This window comes from Pongo pygmaeus, chromosome X (genome assembly GCF_028885625.2).
Source record: "Pongo pygmaeus isolate AG05252 chromosome X, NHGRI_mPonPyg2-v2.0_pri, whole genome shotgun sequence".
NCBI classification, from domain to species: Eukaryota; Metazoa; Chordata; class Mammalia; order Primates; family Hominidae; genus Pongo; species Pongo pygmaeus.
In genome coordinates, this window is record NC_072396.2 from 36,758,772 (window position 1) to 36,782,646 (window position 23,875).

The 23,875-nt window shown below is 34.9% G+C and overlaps 1 protein-coding gene and 1 non-coding gene across 2 annotated transcripts in view; one reads left to right on the forward strand and one right to left on the reverse strand.

Moving 5' to 3' along the window:
• CFAP47 (cilia and flagella associated protein 47) overlaps nt 1-23,875 on the forward strand; it is a 458,984-nt gene that overhangs the window by 92,824 nt on the left and 342,285 nt on the right. Inside the window, exons 22-23 of the mRNA XM_054473062.2 lie at nt 6,744-6,882; nt 23,409-23,503. Of these exons, the coding sequence (XP_054329037.1) occupies nt 6,744-6,882; nt 23,409-23,503 (234 nt within the window). The remainder of the gene's footprint in view (nt 1-6,743; nt 6,883-23,408; nt 23,504-23,875) is intronic.
• On the reverse strand, nt 14,107-14,213 carry LOC129025470 (U6 spliceosomal RNA). The gene has a single exon (XR_008497226.1). It is a non-coding gene; the product is annotated as a U6 spliceosomal RNA (small nuclear RNA).

Here is a 23,875-nt window from a genome sequence, read left to right on the forward strand (position 1 = left end):
TTCGGCTTTCCACTCCTATCATCCCTAACTTTGGGACCCAGCACTAGGCTCGAAGACAGACAGTGAAGACTCAAGCCCCAGTAACTGTTGACTGAATTAATCATGACTCAGATTCCTCTTTATTTCAGTCATTCTCCAAAATTGGAGCATCCTGTGAATAGCTTCTCTTCCCTGTCAGCTCTGATTCCCCTCACACTTAGCTTCCCTTCCCTTTTTCTCTGCCCTCTAGTGTCCCTACACTTCTATAAGTCTTCTGTATTTTTCTGGGCTTCCTTTTTCTTCATGATTTCTTCTCTTTGGGAACCTGGCTATCTCAATAGCACTGTTTTTTAAAATAGCATTTCCTATGAATCTTGCTGTGGGTCTAGAAGTGATCCTTTCTGGAGGCTTTGTTCCCTGGGGTGATTTTTCTAGAGGGTCCTTATCTGTTAAAAATTCCTGCTTCTGGCTGGGTGTGGTGGCTCATGCCTGTAATCCTAGCACTTTGGGAGGTCGAGGTGGGCAGATTACCTGAGGTCAGAAGTTCCAGACTAGCCTGGCCAACGTGGTGAAACCCTGTCTCTACTAAAAATACAAAAAATAGCCGGGCATGGTGACGCTCACCTGTAATCTCAGCTACTAGGGAGGCTGAGGCAGGAGAATCGCTTGAACCCAGGAGAAGGAGGCTGCAGTGAGCCGAGATCACACCACTGCACTCCAGCCTGAGCGACAGAGTGAGACTCTGTCTCAAAAAAAAATAATAATAATAAAATAAATAAATAAAATAAATAATTTTAAAAAGCCTGCTTCTTTGAACTTTGTATTGTGTGGGTTTGCCAGTTCCCCTCTGTGAAATCTCTGGTGAGTGGTCTCTTGTGAATAGTCATCTCCAGACGTGCTCCTTCCTCGTCACTGCCAGCCAGACTCATAGTATATCCGGTACCCTACTCATCTCATTTTCTGAGTGATTTCAGTATCCACATGGAGGTTTATCCGGAACCCTGGCCTCGCACTTCCTTTTTCTTCACATTTCTATTGATGTGGAAGAAACTAAGTGACACATTGAAAGAAAAGACGAGTCCTATCATTATAATTTTCCTTTTCTTCACATTTCCAGTCCCCTCAGCTTCTGTTAAAGACTAATGTCCATCCAGCAATCAGATGAAGATGACAGTTTGGGAAACATACTCTTTGGCAGTATTTGACTTTAAAATATGAGTCCATATTATTAATATATAAAAAAGCCTTAAAAATAAAATAATAGCCTAAAATAATAGTAATATTATAATATGTATGATATTAATAATCAAATTAAGAAAAAAAGCAGATGAACCAGAAGTGGAAAAATAAAAATGAGACACAAAATATAACCAGCTGCTGATGATTAAATGCTAAGATTCCAGGGAAATAAGATCAAGCAAAGTTGTTGTTGTTTTTTCTTATCTATGAAATATCAAAACAGGTTGTATTTGAACATGAAATACTACATCTTTATGTAATTTATTCCTTGATGTCTGCATGCTAGTGCCACTGCAGAAATAGATTATCATGGGAATGAGTTGCTTGCTGTTTTGACAAAAGAGTTGAAACCTCCAGGAAAATAACCTATGAGCAGTATTTTAGGCTTCTATAATTTGGTTATAAGAATGGACTGTACATAAGATTCTATGACAGAAAATGGAATTGGCAGTGGTATGGCCAGTTAAAGTTAAATAAAAATAGAAACCCAAGTGTTTTGCCTATTAGGGCAATATGAATGACTAGAGCTGAACATATGCACTTTATAATATTCAGCTCCTCATTTTATTTAAAACTGTTTAGATTGTCAGCACTGAGTTTATGAGTATAGCACAGCACTAGATATATGTACCTCTGAACCCATCAATGCTTGTTGTCATGATCTTGGAGGTTTTGGCATGTGAGAAGTACTATTATTCTTCCCTTTTCACATTTAAAATATTCACGTTCTTGCCTGTTTTCTACCTCCCACCTCTAGAAGTTTACCAAGGTACCATGGAGTAACAGGGTTGACCATCTTAATATTTTTTAAACATAAATAATGTAAGGTTTTGGTAAAAAAAATCAACACAAAGTTTAAAAACATGTCATTAGAAAAAATGAATTTTTGTTTTAAATTATCTGTAATGTAACTTGAAATGCAATAAGAATTTTCTCATATATATGTAAATATTTTAGCAGTGATATTACTTCTGTAGCGTTTTCAGCTTTAGTATAGATCAATTTTATTTTTATCAATTTAAATTTCTAATAAATTATGTAATTTATAATTTTATTTTCAAAATTGAGATTTGGATCTAGAGCGATAATAATGATATTCTCTTTGAATTAACCCTTTTTTATATGGTTGATAGTAATGTCTATAATCTCATCTTTTATTTTAGTTATTCATGTCTCCTCTCATTTGTTTACAGTCAGACTAGTTTAAAGTTTTGCCTTTTTTTTTTTTTTTTTTTGAGACAGAGTCTGGCTCTGTTGCCCAGGCTGGAGTGCAGTGGCATGATCTCGGCTCACTGCAAGCTCCGCCTCCCAGGTTCACGACATTCTGCCGCCTCAGCCTCCCTAGCAGCTGGGACTACAGGCGCCCACCACCACGCCTGGCTAATTTTTTAATATTTTTAGTAGAGATGGGGTTTCACTGTGTTAACCAGGATGGTGTCGATCTCCTGACCTCATGATCCACCCATCTTGGCCTCCCAAAGTGTTTTGTCATTTTTAAAATATTTTTAAACAACCAACTTTTTGTTTTATTGATTGTTATGATTTCTCTGTTGATATTCTCATTTTGTGCATATATTATTTTCATGATATTCTTTTGTTCTTTTCTATGATTTCCTTTAGTTCTATGAACGTATTTAAGACAGTGGCTTTAAAGTCTTTTTCTAATGAGTCCTGTGGCTGAGGTTTCTTCATAATCTTTGTTTTGTTTTGTTGGTTATTGAATACTGGACGTTTGAATATTATAATATGGTAACTGTACATCAGATTATTCTCCTTTCTCTGGGTTTACTCTTCTTGCTTATTGAAGGCTGTAGTCATCCATTTGTTTATTGACTTTTCAAAACTATTATTGCGAAGAATACATTCTTTGCTATGCATGGTCACTGAAGTGTCTGTTCCTTTAGCTGGTGTTGAGTAGTGTTTTGAGATATATTTCCTTGAATGCCAGGAACTAAAATAATCAGACACATAAACAAAAACACCTATCATAGTCTTTTTGGATACAGTGTCCTGAGGCACTTCTTCAGCAGTTAGCGAGGTTGTTTACAACAATTTCTTAGTTTTTATTTACCGCTTGCACTTAGCCTAGAGTCAGACAAAGATGAAAGTTTAGCATCTTCTCAGGTATTTTCTGAGCACATGTCCTACTCTGAGTGTCCTTGATGCTTTCTAAATTCTCCAGGGCACTTTTAAATGCCTTAATTTCTCCAAAAGCTCCCCTACTTTTATTTCCAGCCTTTAGGTAGTGTTTGCATGTCTCAACCATAATATTCTGTCAGGTGGCTTTGGGTTTTTTGTTTATCTTACAATATTTTTGAACAATTTCACTGCTTTTCTGCCTTGAGTGAGTTCAAAGATAGGCAAAACATGGCAAGCACCTTGCATCAGTCCTTCATGTACCCCCAGGAAGGTTAGAAGAGATAAACACAATAATTTCTGAATGAAGTCTGTTCTGTTTCATCAAAAACCAGGTACCTTTGTTGAAGTTCCTTGTAGATTGTGGGTATTAGACCTTTGTCAGATCGGTAGATTGCAAAAATTTTCTCCCATATTGTAGGTTGCCTGTTCACTCTGATGCTAGTTTATTTGCTGTGCAGAAGCTCTCTAATTTAATTAGATTCCATTTATCAATTTTGGCTTTTGTTGCAATTGCTTTTGGTGTTTTAGTCATGAAGTCTTTGCCCATGCCTGTGTTCCGAATGGTATTGCCTAGGTTTTCTTCTAGGGTTTTTATGGTTTTCGGTTTTACATTTAAGTTTTTAATCCATCAAAAGATATGAACAGACACTTAAGACATCTATGTGGCCAGCAAGCATTGAAAAAACCTCACCATCACTGGTCAGTAGAGAAATGCAAATCAAAATTACAATGAGATACTATCTGATGCCAGTCAGAATGGCAATTATTAAAAAGTCAGTAAACAATAGATGCTGGTGAGGCTGTGGAGAAATAGGAATGCTTTAACACTGTTGGTGGGAGTGTAAATTAGTTCAACCATTGTGGAAGACAGTGTGACAATTTCTCAAGGATCTAGAACCAGAAATACCATTTGACCCAGCAATTCCATTACTGGGCATATACCCAAAGGATTATAAATCTTTCTACTATAAAGACACATGCACACGTGTGTTTATTGCAGCACTATTTACAATAGCAAAGACTCAGAACAACCCAAATGCCCATGAATGATAGACTGGATAAAGAAAACGTGACACATATACACCATGGAATACTATGCAGCCATAAAAAAGGATGAGAGCATGCCCTTTGCAGGGACATGGATGAAGCTGGAAGCCGTCATCCTCAGCAAACTAACACAGGAACAGAAAACAAGCACCACAAGTTCTCACTCATTAGTGGCAGTTGAACAATGAGAACACATGGACACAGGGAGGGGGACAACACACAGTGGGGCCTGTTGGTGGTTGGAGGGCATGGGGAGGGAGAACATTAGGACAAATACCTAATGCATGCGGGGTTTAAAACCTAGATGATGGGTTGTTAGGTGCAGCAAACCACCATGGCACAAGTATACCTATGTAACAAATCTGCACATTCCGCGCATGTATCCTGGAACTTAAAATAAAAAATTAAATTAAGTTAAAAAAATAAAACAGGTACCAGGGTCTTGCACTGGGGAATGAAGGCTGCTAGCCTCAAGACAACTGCTGAGTCAGAGGGAGTGGCACAAGGGCAAGTAAAAGTGCCACAAAGCTTTCCTACTATTTTTAAGTTGTCTTTTTTTTTTTTTGATTCAGTGTTGACTTGATTGCTGTAAACTTTTGACTTTTTTCCAGTTCTGACAACACGGTTCCTGACAGTTTTTACATGTTTTTGATGTTTCTGTGGGGCCATGGACATTTGGAGCTGCCTGTTTACCATTTGGTTGAAGCCAACCTTTTTAGTTTTGATACAACCCCCAAACATGAAGATGGACTCTTTCTTTTCTCTTTGATGCAGACTCTGTGTTTTCATCTAGACTGGACCACATATTATTTTTTTCAAAATGAGGGGCTAGCACTATATAATTGCAAATATATTTTGTAGCTCTGAGTGTTAATTGTTTCATAATTCACCTGCCTGGGTGCCGATATTGTCAGTCCATTTTGGGTTTTGAATCCAGATGTATAAAAATCAGAGCCAACAAATTCGCTTTAACTTTTTAAAAAATGTGCATAAACTAAAAGTCTCTTTCTGATATATGAACAATTAACAAATGTATACAATTGGGCCAAAAATACCAAAATCAATATAGAGAACAGTTGCATCACCTTCTGTACATTTTCTTCTGTGTATTACTGTAGGTTGTGAAGGGTACTAGGTGAATGAGGGGGAGGTATCAATGGTTAATGGGTACAAAAACATAGTTAAAAAGAATGAATTAAGACCTAGTATTCATCCCCTCCTCCACCTCCAGTCCATGGCAAACACTAATCTGAATTTGACCCCATAATTTTGCCTGTTATAGAATGTCATATAAGTGAAATCATAAGGTATTCATAAGATAATCATGAGGTTTTCAGTCTGACTTCTCTCACTTAGCATAATAAATTTGAAATTCATCCACATTATTGTATGCAACAGTAGTTCATTCTTTTATTGTTGAAAAGTAAGTTTGTTATTCATTCACCATTTGGAGAGCATTTGGATTATTTTCAGTTTTTGGCAATAATGAATAAGTTGTATGAATAAGTTTCACTTCTCTTGGGTAAACACCTAAATTTGGGAGTCCTGAGCTTTATGTGAAATATATAGTTAACTTTCTAATAATGAAGAAACTTGTTTTTCCAAGTAACTATAAAATTTTGCATTCTTATCAGCAATGTATGTGTTTTACGTGTTCACATGGTATTTTTGTTTAAGCAATTGTGATAGGTGTGAAGTGATATCTCATATGGTTTCAATTTGCATTTCCTTAATATGAAACATCTTTCCATGTACTAATGTGTAATTTGTATAGCTTCTTTTCTGAAGTGTCTTTTCAAATATTTCACCAACTTTTTTCATTAGTTCATTTTCTTAAATTGAACTTTGAGTGTTCTTTATGTACTTTGGATACAAGATATATTTTTTGTGAGAAATGGGTTTTTGACTTATACTTTTATTTTCTTAATAATGTCTTTTAAAATAACAGATTAAACAATTGATACTGTACAATTTAATTGCTTTTTAATAGATGGTTTAATAGATGGTTGCTTTTGTATTTAAGAATCTTTGCTTACCCAAGGATTACAAGGATTTTTTTTCCTATGATTTCTTCCTAAATATTTACCGCTTTGGATTTTATATTTAAAATCTGGTTCATTTTGAATGAATAAGAATTATTTTAAAAATTTATTTTTTTTTGAATTATTTTTGAACTCATTAAAAATGAACCATCTTTTTTTAAAAAATGTAGTTCAATGTCACAAGATAATTTTATTTTTTAAAACTGCTTTTTAAAAACTGCTGTTTGGCTAAATAAATAGTATCCCATATTTCGCAAAGCAAAAATTAACAAGTATAATGTATTTTTTTTCTATCAGGTGACAGTAGTTGAATTTATCATTCAAGTTCAGATTAATTTCTTTGAGTCTTCAAAGCTCTACACTAAATGTTTGTCCAGTTCTCCTTCGAATCCAAAAACAGTACCACTTATCCGACCATGTTACGTTCAAGCTACTGGTATGTAATATAAAATAATCAATTGGTGTGGGTAGGCCAAAGATTTACACTTAAGTGTCTAAAAGATAAAAAAATAGAATATGCTATTTATTTTTCATGAATGGAAATATTAGAAATTAAAATTTTAAGAGGATTCCTTTGTGTGTCACTTAAATTGAATCTATGAGATTTGAATGTTGACAAACAGCACAGATATAATCTCTGGCAAGCAACTTGCTAAAAAAAAAGAATAGAATTAAAATCAGGCCAATTTAGCACATTATTGTGTGGTCAATTTTAAATAATTAAGACAAAATATAAATTATTAAAATATTACAAAATGCATTTAACATAAAATAAAATAATAAGAATATCTCTATTCCAAAGGGATGGGTTACTAAAAGACTAAGTACATGAAAAGAAGAAGTATTTTACAAATTTGAAAATTTTGCTGAATATTTATCTACTCATTTTCTTCAAATATTAAAAGATAAAAACTGATGTACTCTGCAAATTACATTTTTGCAAGTTGGCTTTGCTTTCAATTATATACGTGTATTTTTCAAGAAAAGAAGTCTATATTTTGTTTTTATAGTTCTGATATTAAGTTAAATTGTCATTAATTATAAAATAGTAGGGAGTATCATATCAGTTAATAATTGCATTTGGTAACTAGTAAGAGAGGTCTCACGAAAATAGCATGCACATGATAAAAATATTTCACTCTCATTTAAAATCCAGAATTAGGAATTCCACAGCTGATACAGAGGCTCAGTGAAGTTAAAGTTTTTCCCTTTGAATTAAGAATTTCTTTTGGAAAGTAATCATAATCTAATATTGCTTCCTGAATTAGGTAGATAAGCTTTCAAAACATTTACTTGTTTGAAAATTAAAAATTAAGATAGCATTGTTAAAGAAAATTGGAAAATGTAGAAGCAAAAATATCTTAAATTCAAATATTTAAAGTGTTCTTAATATTTTGATATCTTTTTTGTTGTATACATTGCTTTTGTTAATGTATTTTTTTAATATGCTTGTGATCTTACTGCTTATGCTAAGTTGAAACCAGCTCTATTTCATTTTATTTTTTAATTTTTAATTTTTGGGGGCACATAGTAGGTATATATCTTTATGGGGTACATGAGATGTTTTGATACTGGCATGCAATGGGTAATAATCACATCATGGAATATGGGGTACCCATCCCATCAAGCATTTATTTTTTGTGTTAGAAACAATTCAATGATACTCTTTTGGTTATTTTTAAGTGTATAATTAAATTACTATTGACTGTAGTCACCCTGTTGTGCTAGCTAATACTAAGTCTTATTCATTCTTTCTAATTATGCTTTTGTACCCATTAACCGTCCCCTCATCCTGCCCCTCATCCACCTACTACCTTTCACAGCCTATAGTAACCATCCTTCTACTCTCTGTCTCCATGAGTTCAATCATTTTCATTTGTAGATATAAGTGAGAACATGTGATGTTTGTCTTTTTGTGCTTGGCTTATTTCATTTAACATAATGACCTCCAGTTCCATTCATATTGTTGCTAGTGACAGGATCTCATTTTTTTATGGATAAATAGTACTCCATTATGTATCTGTACCACATTTTCTTTATCCAGTAATCTGTTGATAGAACCTTACGTTGCTTTCTAATTTGGCTATTGTGAACAGTGCTGCAACAAACATGTGAGTGCAGATATCTCTTTGGTATACTGATTTCCTTTCTTTTGGGTATATGCCCAACAGTGGGATTGCTGGATCTTATGCTGTCTTTTTTTTTTTTTTGAGGAAACTTCAAACTTTTCTCCATAGTGGTTCTACTAATTTACATTCGCATCAACCAACAGTATACAAGGGTTCCTTCCCTTTTCTCCGTATCCTCACCAGCATTTGTTTTTGCCTATCTTTTGGACAAAAGCCATTTTAACTGAGGGGAGATGATATCTCATGTCGTTTTGATTTGCATTTCTCTGATGATCAATGATGTTGAGCACATTTTCATGTGTTTGCCATTTGTATGTTTTCTTCTGAGAAATGTCTATTCTTTTGCTCAATTTTAAATCGGATTATTAGATTTTAGAGTTGTTTGAGGTCCTTACATATTCTGGTTATTAACCCATTTGAAGTTTGAAGTTTCCTCAAAAAAATACAAATAAAGCTAGCATATGATCCAGCAATCCCACTGCTGGGCATATACCGAAAAGAAAGGAAATCAGTGTATCAAAGAGATATCTGCACTTCCATGTTTGTTGCAGCACTGTTCATGATAGCCAAATTAGGAAGCAACCTAAGGTTCCATCGACAGATTACTGGATAAAGAAAATGTGGTACAGATACACCCTTGTCAGATGGGTAGTTTGCAAATATTTTATCCCATTCGGGTATTGTCTCTTCACTTTGTGGGTTGTTTACTTTGCTGCACAGAAGCTTTTTAAATTTGATGTGATATCATTTGTCCAGTTTTGCTTTGGTTGCCTGTGCTTATGAGTATTATTCAAGAAATTTTTGCCTGGACCAATGTCCTGGAGAGTTTCCCCAATATTTCCTTGTAGAAGTTTCATAGTTTGAGGTCTTGGATTTAAGTCTTTAATTAATTTTTATTTTATTTTTGTATATGGTGAGAGATAGTGGTGTAGTTTCATTCTTCTGCATACGGATATCCAGTTTTCCTGTGCCATTTATTGAAGTGAGTCTTTTCCCCATTGTGTTTTCTTGGCTTTTTTTTGTTGAAAATGAGTTCACAGTAGGTGTGTGGATTTGTTTCTGGTTTGTCTATTTCGTTGCATTTGTCTGTGTGTCTGTTTTTCTGCCAGTACCGTGCTGTTTTGATTATTATAGCTAGGTAGTATAAAGTCAGGTAATGTTATTCCTCTAGTTTTGAACTTTTGCCTAAGATAGTGGATCTTTTGTGGTTCCATATAAATTTTAGGATTGATTTTTCAATTTCTGTGAAGAATGTCATTGGTATTTTGATAGGGATTAGATTGAATCTGTAGATTGCTTTGGGTAATATGGATATTTTTACAATAGTGACTCTTCCAAACCGAGAACATGAAATATCATCCCATTTTTTTGGCGCCCTCTTCAATTTCTTTCATTAATGTTTCATAATTTTCATTGTAGAGATCTTTCACTTCTTTGATGAAGTTAATTTCTAGGTACTTAATTTTATTTTTGGCTATTGTAAATGGGACTACTTTTAAAATTGCTTTTTCTTTTTTTTATTTTTAATTATTTATTTATTATTATTATACTTTAGGTTTTAGAGTACATGTGTGCAATGTGCAGGTTAGTTACATATGTATACATGTGCCATGCTGGTGTGCTGCACCCACTAACTCGTCATCTAGCATTAGGTATATCTCCCAATGCTATCCCTCCCCCCTCCCCCCACTCCACAACAGTCCCCAACAGTCCCCAGAGCATGATGTTCCCCTTCCTGTATCCATGTGTTAAAATTGCTTTTTCATGCTGTTTGCTATTGGCATATAGAAATCTACTGGTTTTTCTGTCGATTTTGTATCTTGTAACTCTACTGAATTTGTCATTTATAATATTTTTTGATGTAGTCTTTAGATTTTTCCAAATACAAGATAATGTTGCTCTGCAAACAAGGTTAATTTTACCTCCTGCTTTCCAATTTGTATGCCTTTATTTCTTTCTCTTGTTTGATTGCTCTGGCTATGATTTCCAGTACTATGTTGAATAACAGTAGAGAAAGTGAGTATCCTTGTCATGTTTCATATCTTAGAGGAAGGCTTTCAGTTTCATACTATCTGTGGGTCTGTCTTGTATGACTTTTATTACGTTGAGGAATTGTCCTTCTATCCCCAGTTTTTTGAGGGCTTTTATCATGAAAGGATGTTGAATTTTATCAAGTGTTCTTTCAGCATTAATGGAAATGATCACATGGTTTTTGTCCTTCATTCTGTTGATATGATGTATCACATTGATTGATTTACATATGTTGTTCCATTCTTGCATCCCAGGGATAAATCCCACTTGGTCATGATGAATGATCATTTTAATGTATTGCTGAATTTGATTTGCTAGTATTTTGTTGAGGATTTTTGCATCAATATTCATCAGCGATATTGGCCTGTCCTATCTTTTTTTTTAATGTGTCATTGTCTGGTTTTGGTATCAGAGGAATACTGGCCTCATAGAATGAATTTGGAAGTATTCCATTGTCTTCTATTTTTCAGAATAGTTTGAGGAGGATTGGTATTAGTTCTTTAAATGTTTGGTGGAATACAACAGTGATACCAGGTTTTCCTTACTAAAAGACTTTTTATTATGTCTTGAATCTCGTTACTTGTTATTGGTCTGTTGAAGTTTGGAATTTCCCCCTGGTTCTGCGGTAGTGCGCCTCACACGGGGGCACCAGTTGTGGGGGGTCTGTCCCTTGCAGACCCCTGACCCAGCGACAGATAATGAAGTACACCGACACACAGATATTCTGCTTTGCCAGTCCAGCTGAGTGTCTGAGCCTCTTACAGACTCCAGCAGAGTCCTGTAAACAGTTGAGACTGTGGCCTCAATCAGTCAGTGAGGTTTGCATTTATTTAGTAAAGATTAAAAGGTCATGAGTAACCATCACTAGAGGGTAAAGATTCAAGGCCAGGTTCCTAGGCCTAAAGCAAGCACCATTTGCAGGTAATAAACTTCTGCCAACCTCCTCCCCCGAGTAGGAGGCAGTTAAGCACCTGTGGTAGGACAAATGTTAGTCTTAGGCGCATATAAGTAAACAGGTTGGTAAGATAAACTCCACACATTCGTTTGTATTTGCACCCTAATCTTTCTGGCTCCTGCAAAGAGACCCTGGCTGCCTTCAGCCAAGCAATGTGAAGCTATGCAAACTCTCAGGCCTTCCAAGAGTTTGTCACTATTACTATAACTATCTTTAATATTTTTCCCACCAGCCTGACTGAACCCCAACATGATTCAATCTTGGTGCATTGTGTGTGTCTAGGAATTTATCAGTTTCTCCTAGATTTTTCCAATTTATTGGTATATAGTTGCTCATAGTAGCCACTAATGACCCTTTGAATTTCTGCAGTATCAGTTGTAATAAGCCTTTTTTAAAATCTCTGATTTTATTTATTTGGATCTTCTCTCTTGTTTTTTAGTTAGTCTGGCTAAAGGTTTGCCAATTTTGTTTAACTCTTCAAAACAACAACTTTTCGTTTCATTTATCTTTTGTACTCTCTTCATTTCATTTTTTAAAATTTCTGCTCAGATCTTATTTCTTTTTTTCTACTAATTCTGGTTTGTTCTTGTTTTTATAGTTTTTTAAGATGCATCATTAGGTTATTTGAAGATTTTCCTCTTTTCTGATGTAGACACTTATAGCTATAAACTTTGCTTTTAGTATTGCTGTTGCTGTATCCCATAGGTTTGGATATGTTATGTTTTCTTTCTGTGAATTTGTATAGTTTCCAAAATTCCTCTTATTATTGATTTCTTGTTTTGTTCAATTGTAGTCAGAGAAGATGCTTGATATAATTTCAAATTTTGAAAGTTTTAAGACTTGTTTTGGGACCTGACATGTGATTCTTCATTGAGAATGATCCATGTGCTGAGAAGAAGAATATGTATTCTGTAGCCATTGGATGAAATGTTCTGTATATATCTATTAGATCCTTTTGGTCTATAGTGTAGATTAAGTCAAATGCTTCTTTTTGGATTTTCTGTTTGGGAGATCTGTCCAGTGCTGAAAATGGAAAGTTGAAGACTCTAGCTATTATTGCATTCAGATCTATTTGTTTCTTTAGGTCTAATGATATTTGCTTTGTATATCTGAGTGTTCCAGTGTTGGGTTCATATACATTTGTAATTGTTACATCTTCTTGCTGAATTGACTCCTTTATCATTATATAGTGACCTTCTTTGTCTCTTCGTATAGTTTTTGCCTTGAAACCTATTTTGTCTGATAAACGTGTAGATACTCCTGCTCTTTTTTGGTTTCTGTTGGAATGAAATATCTTTTCCATCACTTTGTTTTCAGTCTATGTGGGTCTTTATATTAATAGATGAAGTGTGTTGCTTATAGGCAGCAGGTCACTGGGTCTTGTACTTTTATCCATTCAGCCAGTCCGTTTACATTTGATGTTATTATTGTTAACTAAGGACTTACTCCTTGAATTTTGTTATTTCTTTTCTTCTTGTTTTGTGGTCTTTGTTTTCTTCTTTGTTTCCTTCCTGTCTTCCTCTTAGGGATGGTGATTTTCTTTGGTGATATAATTTAGTCTCTCACTTTTTATGTTTAGTGTATCTGTTGTATTTTTTTGGTTTGAGGTTACCGTGAGGTTTGCAAATAGTATCTGATAACCTTTCCTTTTAAGCTAATAACAAGGTAACACTATTTGCATGAAAAACAAATAAAAAAGCAAAAAAAAACTAATAAAAACTTTATGGCTTAACTTCATCCCTCTGCTTTTTAACTTTTTGTTGTCTCTATTTATATCTTATGGTACTATGTCTTGAAAAGGTGTTATAATTATTATTTTTGACTGGATCATCATTTAGTCTATGTAAGAGTATTTTACACACCATAGTTACAGTGTTATAATATTTGTTTTTTGTGTGTCCTTTTTTTAATTTTTCTATTTTTTGAGATGGTGTCTTGCTTTGTTGCCCAGGCTGGAGTGCAGTGGCGTGATCTTGGCCCTGCAACCCTCAACCTCCTGGGTTCAAGTGATTCTCCTGCCTCAGCCTTCCGAGTAGCTGGGACTACAGGCATGCACCACCATGCCTGGCTAATTTTTTGTGTTTTTATTTTTTTAATTTTTTATTTACTCATTTTACTATACTTTAAGTTCTGGGATACATGTGCAGAATGTGCAGGTTTGTTACATAGGTATACATGTGCCATGGTGGTTTGCTGCACCCATCAACCCATCATCTAGGTTTTAAGCCCCACATGCATTAGGTATTTGTTCTAATGCTATCCCTCCCCTTTCCCCCCAACCCCCGACAGGCCCCAATGTGTGATGTTCTCCTCCCTGTGTCCGTGTGTTCTCACTGTTCAACTTTCACTAATGAATGAGAACATGCGGTGTTTGGTTTTCTCTTCCTGAGTTAGTTTGCTGAGGATGATGGTTTCCAGCTTCATCCATGTCACTGCAAAGAACATGAACTTATTTTTTTTTATGGCTGCATAGTATTCCATGGTGTATATGTGCCACATTTTCTTTATCCAGTATATCATTGATGGGCATTTGGGTTGGTTCCAAAAAAATATGGAACACTTCATGAATTTGCATGTCATCCTTTTGCAGGGGCCATGCTAATCTTCTCTGTATCGTTCCAATTTTAGTATATGTGCCTCCGAGGTGAGCACTTGTATGTGTCCTTCTTATTCCTGGTGAGTTTTATACCTTCAGATGACTTCTTATTGCCCATTAACACCATTTGCTTTCTGATTGAAGTACTCCACGCACTCCTTGTAGGAAAATTCTGGTGTTGATCAAATCCCTCAGCTTTTGTTTGTTTGAGAAAGTCTTCATTTCTCCTTCATGTTTGAAGGATAATTTTGCCAGACATACTATTCTAGGCTGAAAGTTTTTTTTTCTTCAGTACTTTAAGTATTTCATACCACTCCAACCTGGCCTGTAAGATTTTCACTGAAAGATCTGCTGCTAGACATATTGGAGCTCCTATGTATCTTATTTGTTTCTTCTCTTTTGTCTGCTTTTAGGATTCTTTCTTTATCCTTGATCTTGGAATTTTGATTATTAAATCCCTTGAGGTAGTCTTCTTTGGGTTAAATCTGCTTGGTGTTCTATAAGTTGGATATTTATATATCTTTCTCTAAATTTGGGAAGTTCTTTGTTATTATCCTTTTGAAGCAACTTTCTACCCCCCTCTCTCTCTCTATTGCCTCTTAAGGGCAGTAACTCTTAGATTTGTCCTTCTGAGGCTATTTTCCAGATCCTGTAAGCATGCTTAATTTTTTTTATTTTTTTTTATCTCCTCTGACTGTGTATTTTTAAATAGACTGTCTTTGAGCTCATTGGTTCTTTATTCTGCTTGATCAATTCTCCCATTAGAACTCTGATGCATTCTTCAGTACGCAAATTGCATTTTTCAGCTCCAGAATTTCTGCTTGATTTTTAAAAATTATTTCAGTCTCTTTGTTAATCTTATCTATAGAATTGTGAATTCCTTTTCTTTATTATCTTGAATGTCTTTGAGTTTCCTCAAAAGAACTATTTTGAATCCTCTTTCTGAACAGTTACATGTTTCTGATTCTCAGGATTGGTCCCTTGTGTCTTAAGTAGTTCATTTGATGAGGCCATGTTTTCCTGGGTGGTCCTGATACTTGTAGATGTTTGTCTGTGTCTGGGCATTCAAGAGTTATGTACTTATTGTAGTGTTCACATTCTGAGATTGTTTGTACGTGTCCTTCTTGGGTAGGCTTTCCAGATATTTGAAAGGACTTGGGTTTTGTGATCTAAGCTGTGTCTGCTTTAGGGGGCACCCGAAGCCCAATAACACTGTGATTCTTGCAGAATCAGAGAGGGACCACCTTGATGATTTTGGACAAGATCCAGAAGAATTCTCTGAATTATCAGGCAGAGACTTGATCTTTTCATTACTTTCTCCCAAATGAACAGAGTCTCTCTCTCTGTTCTGAGACACATGGAGTTGGGAGTGGAGTGATACAAGTACTTCTGTGGCCACCACCACTAGGACTATGCTGTGTCAGACCTGAAGCACAGCACTCAGTTTCACCCAATGCCTCCCATAGCCACTCCCTGGCTACCACCTATGTTCACTCAAGGCCCTAGGGCTGTACAATCAGATGGTGGCAAAACCAACCAGTCTTGTGTCTTTTCCTTCAGGACAGCAAATTCCCCCAGGCCCCGGGTGGGTCCAGAGGTGTTGTCCTGGAGCCAGGGACTAGAGTCAAAAACCTTACATGTTTCTCTGATGTTCTATTGTACTGCAGCTGAGCTAGCACACAAACCACAAGATGCAGTTCTTCCCACTCTTTCTTCCCCATTCCAAAGGCAGAGGAGCCTCATCGTGTGGCCACTGCCACCACAGGCCCACAGGGAGTGCTGCCAGACTACTGCTGATGTTTCCTTAAGGCACAAGGGCTCTTCAGTCAGCTTGTGGTGAATGCTGCCTGTCCTGGGACTCAGCCTTCAGAGTAGTGGGCTCCCCCACTGGCCCAGGGCATATCTAGAAATGTCACCCAAGAGCCAAGTTCTGGAAATGGGAATCCCAAGAGCCCGCTTGGTGCTCTCCCCCACTCTCGCTGACCTGGTACCTAAGGTGCAAGACAAAGTCCCCATTACTTTTCCCTCTGCTTTTCTCACCCTATAGCCACCACAGCTCTTAATGTGCTGAGTCTCACCTGAAGCCATCAAGTCTCAGAGTCTCACCCAAGGCCCTTGATGTAGAACTTGGGAGTCACTGCTGATTATTCAGGACCCACAGGCTCTTAACAGGTGATGAATGCTGCCAGGACTGAGTTCTCCCCTTCAAGGCAGAGGGTGTACTTCTGGCCCATGGTGTTTCTAGAAATGTCATCTGAAAGCTAGGGTCTGGAAAAGGAGCTCATGACCCTGACTGGTGCCCTATCCTGCTGCAGCTGAGCTCTTATCCAAAGTGTAAGACAAAGTCCTTCCCACTTTTGCCTCTCTTCTCAAATGTAAAAGAGAGGGATCTCTTTGGAGCTGTGCGCTCTACAGCCTTGAGTTAGAGGATGTGTGATACCCGCACTTACTTAGCTCCCCCAGCTGGTGTCTTATTAGGTCATGTGCCTCCCCAGAACACTGGCTCTGGGCCCAGCTCGGCTATTGGTACTCACCTAGGAATTGCTGTCCCTGTGGGCTAGACTGCCTTTCAATTTTATCTGGGGTTCCACAGCACTTTATTTTAGGGTGGCGAGGCTTGTGGGAACTGTTTCCGACTACTGGGATCAGTGATTCACTTCTGGCTAGGGCTGGTTTAAACACTCCCTCCATGGGTAGATGTCAGTTGTGTTTGATCCAGTTTGACTTTCTGCTCTAACAGGGCAGTACCGTACTGCCACTGCCAGAGTATTTGGAACAGGTGATGTCAGTGATTCATGACTGTTTTACCTACTTCTTCAGCCTCCTTCAGTGTTATGAAGTTGAAACCAGGTGCTGTTAGTGGTCACTTGATTTTTGGTTCTTATGAAGTTGCTTTTTTTGTGTAGATACTTGTTAAATGGTGACCTTGCAGGGAGGACCTTCTATTTCAACATTTTGCTGCACTCATTCTCTCTCTGTTTAATCTTAATAGAATGTTTTACTTGGATATTGTAGTTCCTTATTAATTATTTAAATTAACTCTGAGAGCTAGTGCAAAAAAAATTCATCCCGTAAGTGTCTCTTCTAGGTGACCTAAACATCATCATAAGCATTTAGGTTGTTTCTTCCTTTTATCTTCTTGTTAATATAAATATTGTGGTAGTGAAAATTTTTTGTATAATATTTTTTTCTTATTTAGAATTTTTTGGAGAGATTCTCAAAATGGATTTTATTATTTCTAAAGTGCATACATGTTAAAGGTTCTAGATGAATGTTGTCACAGAACGTTTCTAAAGGGTTGTACCGTTTTACTCCCTCCCTGGTGTAAAATCTTATTAATGTTGGCTTAAAGAAATTGGCTATCTTGACTGGTAATTTCTGCTCACACCTATAATCCTAGCACTTTGGGAGGCTAAGGCTAGAGGGTCCCTTGAAGCTAGAAATTCGAGACCAACCTGGGTAGCACAGTGAGACCCTGTCTCTAAATAAAAATGAAAAAAAAAAAAGTAGTTGAATGTGGTGACGCACATCTGTAGACCCAGCTACTCAGGAGGCTGGGGCGCGAGTATCTCTTGAACCTAGTAGTGAGCTATGATCCTGCTACTGCACTCCAGCCTGGGTGATAAAGTAAGACAGTGTCTATAAAAAAAAAAGAATTTGTATATCTTTCTCTGTGATTAAAAATACATTATTTCAATGTTCAGTTTGATTGCTCATGAGGATGAGAATTTCCTACCTTTGCTTTTAATTATATATTTTTATGTAACTTGTCTGTTCATATACTTCACCTTTAAGTAAAGTACCTTGGCTTTTTAAGTTTTTGTATTTGTCTGGTAGATTTGGGTGAGCTGTTTATATTATTTTTATATTTAATGTGAATGTCCTCCAAGATTTGTTATTTGCCTTTAGTATTATTCATTTTCTGATAGATCTCTTTGTTAACTTTATGGAAAATCTCTCTTGTTCATGACGTCTAACATTGCTTGAAAATTTAGAATGTCTTTGTCAGCTAGAGGGTTGATAAATATGTAACACTTTATTAGACATTTTGTACTTCCAAAAAGTACATACATAATGCATTTACAGATATTTTTGTCCTTCCACAAAGATTTGAGATGTAAAATCAGACTTACTTGTATTATATAACTTAACCAAAACCAAAGTTCACTAATGATTCAAATGATACAGAAAAATTAGGCAAAGATATAGCATTTCTTCTTCAAGAAGATGAGATCTGTCAGACTCGTCTTCCAAATTGTTCTTTTCTCCCTCCCTAGGATTCCTTTTAGTTTTGAATTAACAGGTGAGTTTTTAATTTTTTATTGTGTATATTTAAGACGTACAACATGATGTTTTGATATACATATACATAGTGAAATGATTTCTATAGTCAAGCAAATTAACATATCCATCATATCCATCATCCCACACAGTTACATTTTTTGGTGGCAAAATTACTTAAAATCTGCTCTCTTAGGAAATTTCCAGCACACAATCTGATATAATTAACATTAGTCCTCATGCTGTTTATTAGATCATTTTGAATGACATTTATATAAACCTTGTTCCCAAAGAATGCCATTTTTGTTTGATGCTCCTTATTTTTGTACTCTTAATAGTTACATAGATACAAAATGCCTATATGATAAATTTCTACTCCTTGTCATCTATGCTCCATAAATTCGTAAAGTCTATGTATTTTTGATAAGCTCTCTAGGCAGGTATGTCAAAGGCCTTCTTCTTATACGTCTCCTGTGAATACCATTTCAATGTTAACAAAAAACTCTGATCAAGTCCATCATTAACTCCAAGGGAGTTAATTTTTTGAGAATTTTCATGTCTGAAAGTATCATTTTTCCTCCCATATTTGAATGATATAATTCGATTGAATATATAATTTTGTATTCAAATAATTTTTCTTCAAAATTTTGAAACTGTGGTTGTCTTCTATCTTCTCTTGTATTTAGAAATCTGTTATTTTTCTTCTATATCCATTATATGCTACTCATTGTTTCCTCTTTGAAGCTTTTAGGAACTTCTCTTTTCTCCTGGTGTTCCATTATTTTATACTGGTGACTTTCATGTGACTCTCTCATCATATATATATATATATGATTATATATATGATTATATATACGATTATATATATATACACATAAATATATATTTAGGGGATACAAATGTAGATGTCTTACATGCATATGTTGCATAGTGGTGAAGTCTAGGCTTCAAGGGTACCCATCATCCAAATAGTGAGCATTGTAGCCAGTAGGTAAGTTTTCAACCCTCGCCATCTCACACCATCCCACCTTTTGTAATCTCCAGTGTCTATTACTCCACAGGGTATGTCCATGTGTCTCCATTGTTTACCTCCCACTTAAAAGTAAGAACATGCAGTATTTGACTCTCTGTTTCTGAGTGATTGCATTGAGGATAATGGCTTCCACTTTCATCCATGTTGCTGCAAAATACATGATTTCATTCTTTTTTATGGCTGAGTACTATTCCATTGTGTGCGTGCGTGTGTGTGTGTGCGTGCACATGTGCATATGGGTGTATCACATTTTCTTTATCCAATATGTGCAGGTGTCTTTCTGATGTCATGATTTCTTTCTTTTTGGGTTTATGCCCAGTAGTGGGATAGCTAGATCAAATGGTAGTGCAATTTTTAGTTCTTTGGGAAATCTCCACACTATTTCCATAAATGTTGTACTAACTTATATTCCCATCAACAGTATATAAGTGTTCACTTTTTTTCCATAGCCTCACTAACATCTGTTGTTTTTTTAGTTTTTAATAATAGCCTTTCTGACTAGTGTAATATAGTATCTCATTGTGGTTTTAATTTGCACCTCGCAGATAATTAGTGATGTTGAAATGTTTTTCATGTTTGTTGGCTGCATATTTGTCTTTTTTTGAGAAGTTTCTGTTCATGTCCTTTGCCCACTTTTTAATGGGGTTATTTGTTTTGTTCTTCTTGCTTTGTTTAAGTTCTTTACAGATTCTGGATATTAGTCCTTTGTCAGATGCATAGTTAATATTTTCTCCCATTTTGTATGTTGTCTGTTTACTCTTTCTCTTGTTTATTTTGCTGTTCAGAGGCTTTGTAGTTTCAATAAGTCCCATTTGTCCATTTTTATTTTTGTTGTTTTTGGTTTTGAGGACTTGGTCATGAATTCTTTGCCTAGGTCAATGTCTAGAAGAGCTTCTTCTATGTTTTCTTCTAGGATCATTATAGATTACGGTTTTATATTTAGGTCTTTAATCCATTTTTAATTAATTTTTGTATATGGTGAGAGGTATGGGTCCAGTTTCATTATTCTGATACGAATTTTAGGATTGTTTTTTCTAATTCTGTGAGAAATGACATTGGTACTTTGATAGAAATTGTGTTGAATCTCTAGATTGCTTTGGGCAGTATGGCCATTTAATGATAATTAATTCTTCTAATCCATAAGCATTAAATGTTTTCCCATTTGTTGTGTCATCTGTGTTTTCTTTCATCAGTGTTTTGTAGCTCTCCTTATAGATATCTTTTACTTCCTTGGTTAGTATTTTATTTATTTTTAAGCTATTGTAAATGAGATTGCTGTCATTATTTGATCCTCAGCTAGATTATTGTTTGTATATAGAAACACTACTGATTTTTGTATATTAATTTTGTATGCTGAATCTTTACAGAATTCATTTATCAAATCTCAGAGGTTTTTAGTAGAGTCTTTAAAGGATGTAAGATTTAATCAGTGAGCAGGGATAGTTTGACTTCCTCTTTTTCAGTTTGGGTGCCTTTTATTTATTTATTTTTTTCTCTTGCTTCATTGCTTTGGTGAGGACTCCAGTACTATGTGGAATAGGAGTGTGAAAGCTGGCCTCCAGTACTATGTGGAATAGGAGTGTGAAAGCTGGCATCCTTGTCTTGTTCCAGTTCTTACAGGAAATAGTTTTAGGAGGATTGGTATAATTCTTTGTATGTTTGGTAGAATTCAGCTATGAATACACTGGTCCTGGGCTCTTTTGGGTGGTAGATTTTTTTTTTTTAATTACTGATTCAATCTCATTACTCATTATTGGTCTGTTCAGGAGTTTTATTTCTTCCTGGTTCAATCTTAGAGATTGTATGTTTCCAGGAATTTGTCCATTTCCTGTAGATTTTCTAGTTTGTGAGTGTACAGTTGCTCATAATAGTCTCTGATGATCTTTTGCGTATCTGTCATATTAGTTGTAATGTCTCTGTTTTCATATCTGATTGTGTCTATTTGAATCTTCTCTCTTCTTGGTTAGTCTGGCTGGTATAATAGCTTATCCATTTTTTAAACACTTTCTGAGAACCAGCTTTTCTTTTTGTTAATCCTTTTTGTTGTTTTTTGGTTTCTATTTCATTTAGCTCTGCTCTGATCTTTATTTCTTTTCTTCTGCTAATTTTGGCTTTGGTTTGTTCTTGTTTTCCTAGTTCCTTAAGGTGTGAAATTAGGTTATTTGTGATCTTTCTTCTTTGTTGATGTAGGCACTTAATGCTGCAAACTTCCCTCTTAGCACTGCTTTTGCTATAACCCACAGGTTCTGATCTTCACTATTGTGTTCCATTTTTGTGTTCTTTCAAATGGGGAACTCATGTCCTTTAGTTCTACAAAGCGTTCATAAATTATTTCCTTGAAAATTTTCAATCATCGTTTTCTATATTCTCAGATTACTATTGGTTGGATTTTATACTTTATGGATTATGTCATATATGTGTATATATATATGCATATATATATTTATTTATTATCTTAGGCAGTCTCTCTTATTGCCATTTTCCTCATCTTTTTATTCAATTTCCCAATATTTTTCTTACTTGACTTTTCTAAATCTTAAAATCTTATTTTGGCAGTTTTAAACTAGCAAGAGTTCTTAGTATTTACTAATTATTTCTTTATTTATAGCCTGTTATTTTTGGAAAATAATACCTTTTATTTCTAATTATAATATGATTTCACTGACTTTTTTCTGTTGACTACATTCTCACTATTTTTACTGAATTATTTCTTCCTTTATGTCTTTCTTTTATGTTGAATAGTTCTTTAATATCTATTGACCCTTGCCTGTTTGCTCATGTTTATTAATACCTCTCAAAAGGCTGGCTTTATCATTAAATATTATATCACTGTCTGGCAATCAGGATACTAATGAATATTTTAATTTTAGGAAGTATGTCTGGGAAATTAGTCTGTGATCTTTAATCTTAGGTGGTTTGGTTTCTTCAGAAAATGATTCTATAAAAATTTGTGATAGGCAGAATAACTTATTTGTTTTAATGAAATAAGGCTCTCTAAATGGTGAAGTAATATGCCAAAACAATGCTTTGTTTTTAAAGTTATAGTCAACATACTATTTTCACTGGTTATTCCTAGATGCCAATTTGTAAATGGAAAGACAATATTACGTGTGCCACTTTTTATATATCTGTGGTAACATTGTCTCTTTCAGGATTTCACGTGACAGGTTTTGGGAGTAACACAAGGATGAACACTATCCATAACTTTCTCCTATCCCACATGTCCTGGCCCCCTGTCAAATAATCCATTAATTCCAGTAGCATAATAAAAACATGTGTAAGATACATACATTTTTAGGATCAGAAATTGTTTTTATTTTATTTACTTATTTTTTCAAAAGCTGGTGATACCCTTTAGTTTTCATTAAGAATTACAAATGTCTTAGAGGTAAGTTTCAAGAAGTATAGGTTTTTTCCAGTAGATTATAATATCTTCTCTAATGCAGTGAGTATTTTTACAGATACCCCTTTTCTTAATCTTCCATAGAATAGCCATTTACTCCCAGAGTTTTCTTGTTTTATCTAGGAAATATTACATGCTATGCCAGCTATATATTTCCTCTGTATTCCAATAAATTTTCTTTCTGCATTTCTGTTCACTTCTGTGTTGTTCAAACTCTAGTGTGGAGATCATTTTAGCTGTTTACTTTTTCTTAGCTCAATATCATCTTTTCTATTATCTCAAGGATAATTTTCCTATTTTACTTATAATTCATTACCATTAAAAAAATTCCACAACAGGGAACTTTGTTAATTCAATAAACCAAGATATGCTAGAAATGTTTTTAAATGTTATTTTATTTTCTGGTTGGGAATATAAAAATATGTAGAAACAAATCTTATTTTCTTATTGTTTAATGTTTTAAAGTATACTAAGAAGTACCTATGGGCTTATATCTGTTGACATTTTATCAGTATATTTATGTTCCTCTCACAGCATTGCAATCACCATTGAACTTATCTAGTACTAAGTTTTTATTTGAAATCCCTTTACATGAGATGAATCCTAATAACAAGGTCACAAAAACTCAGGTATGTATAAAGAAGTGATACAGTTTACAATTCTTTTCATGATTATGAATTTTAGTTTGTTAAGTTGATTATTCATAAGCATGAGTGATATGAACTATTCCCTATGATTAATTTCTCCCCAATTGTTTATGCTCTTTGGAGCAAGAATACTGGCATTTTTTAGAAAACTTACAGATAAAATTTCTCAGGAGTAATTTTCAAAATATACAAATACATATACAGCTATTTATAAATACATATATGCATATAATTAATAAGAATATTAAAATAATTTTAATATAATTAAATTATTCCATTCTCCTTATACAAATGGAAGCTATAATTTAAACTAATATGAAATATATTCCATAGATAAAAGAAAATGTGCTAGGA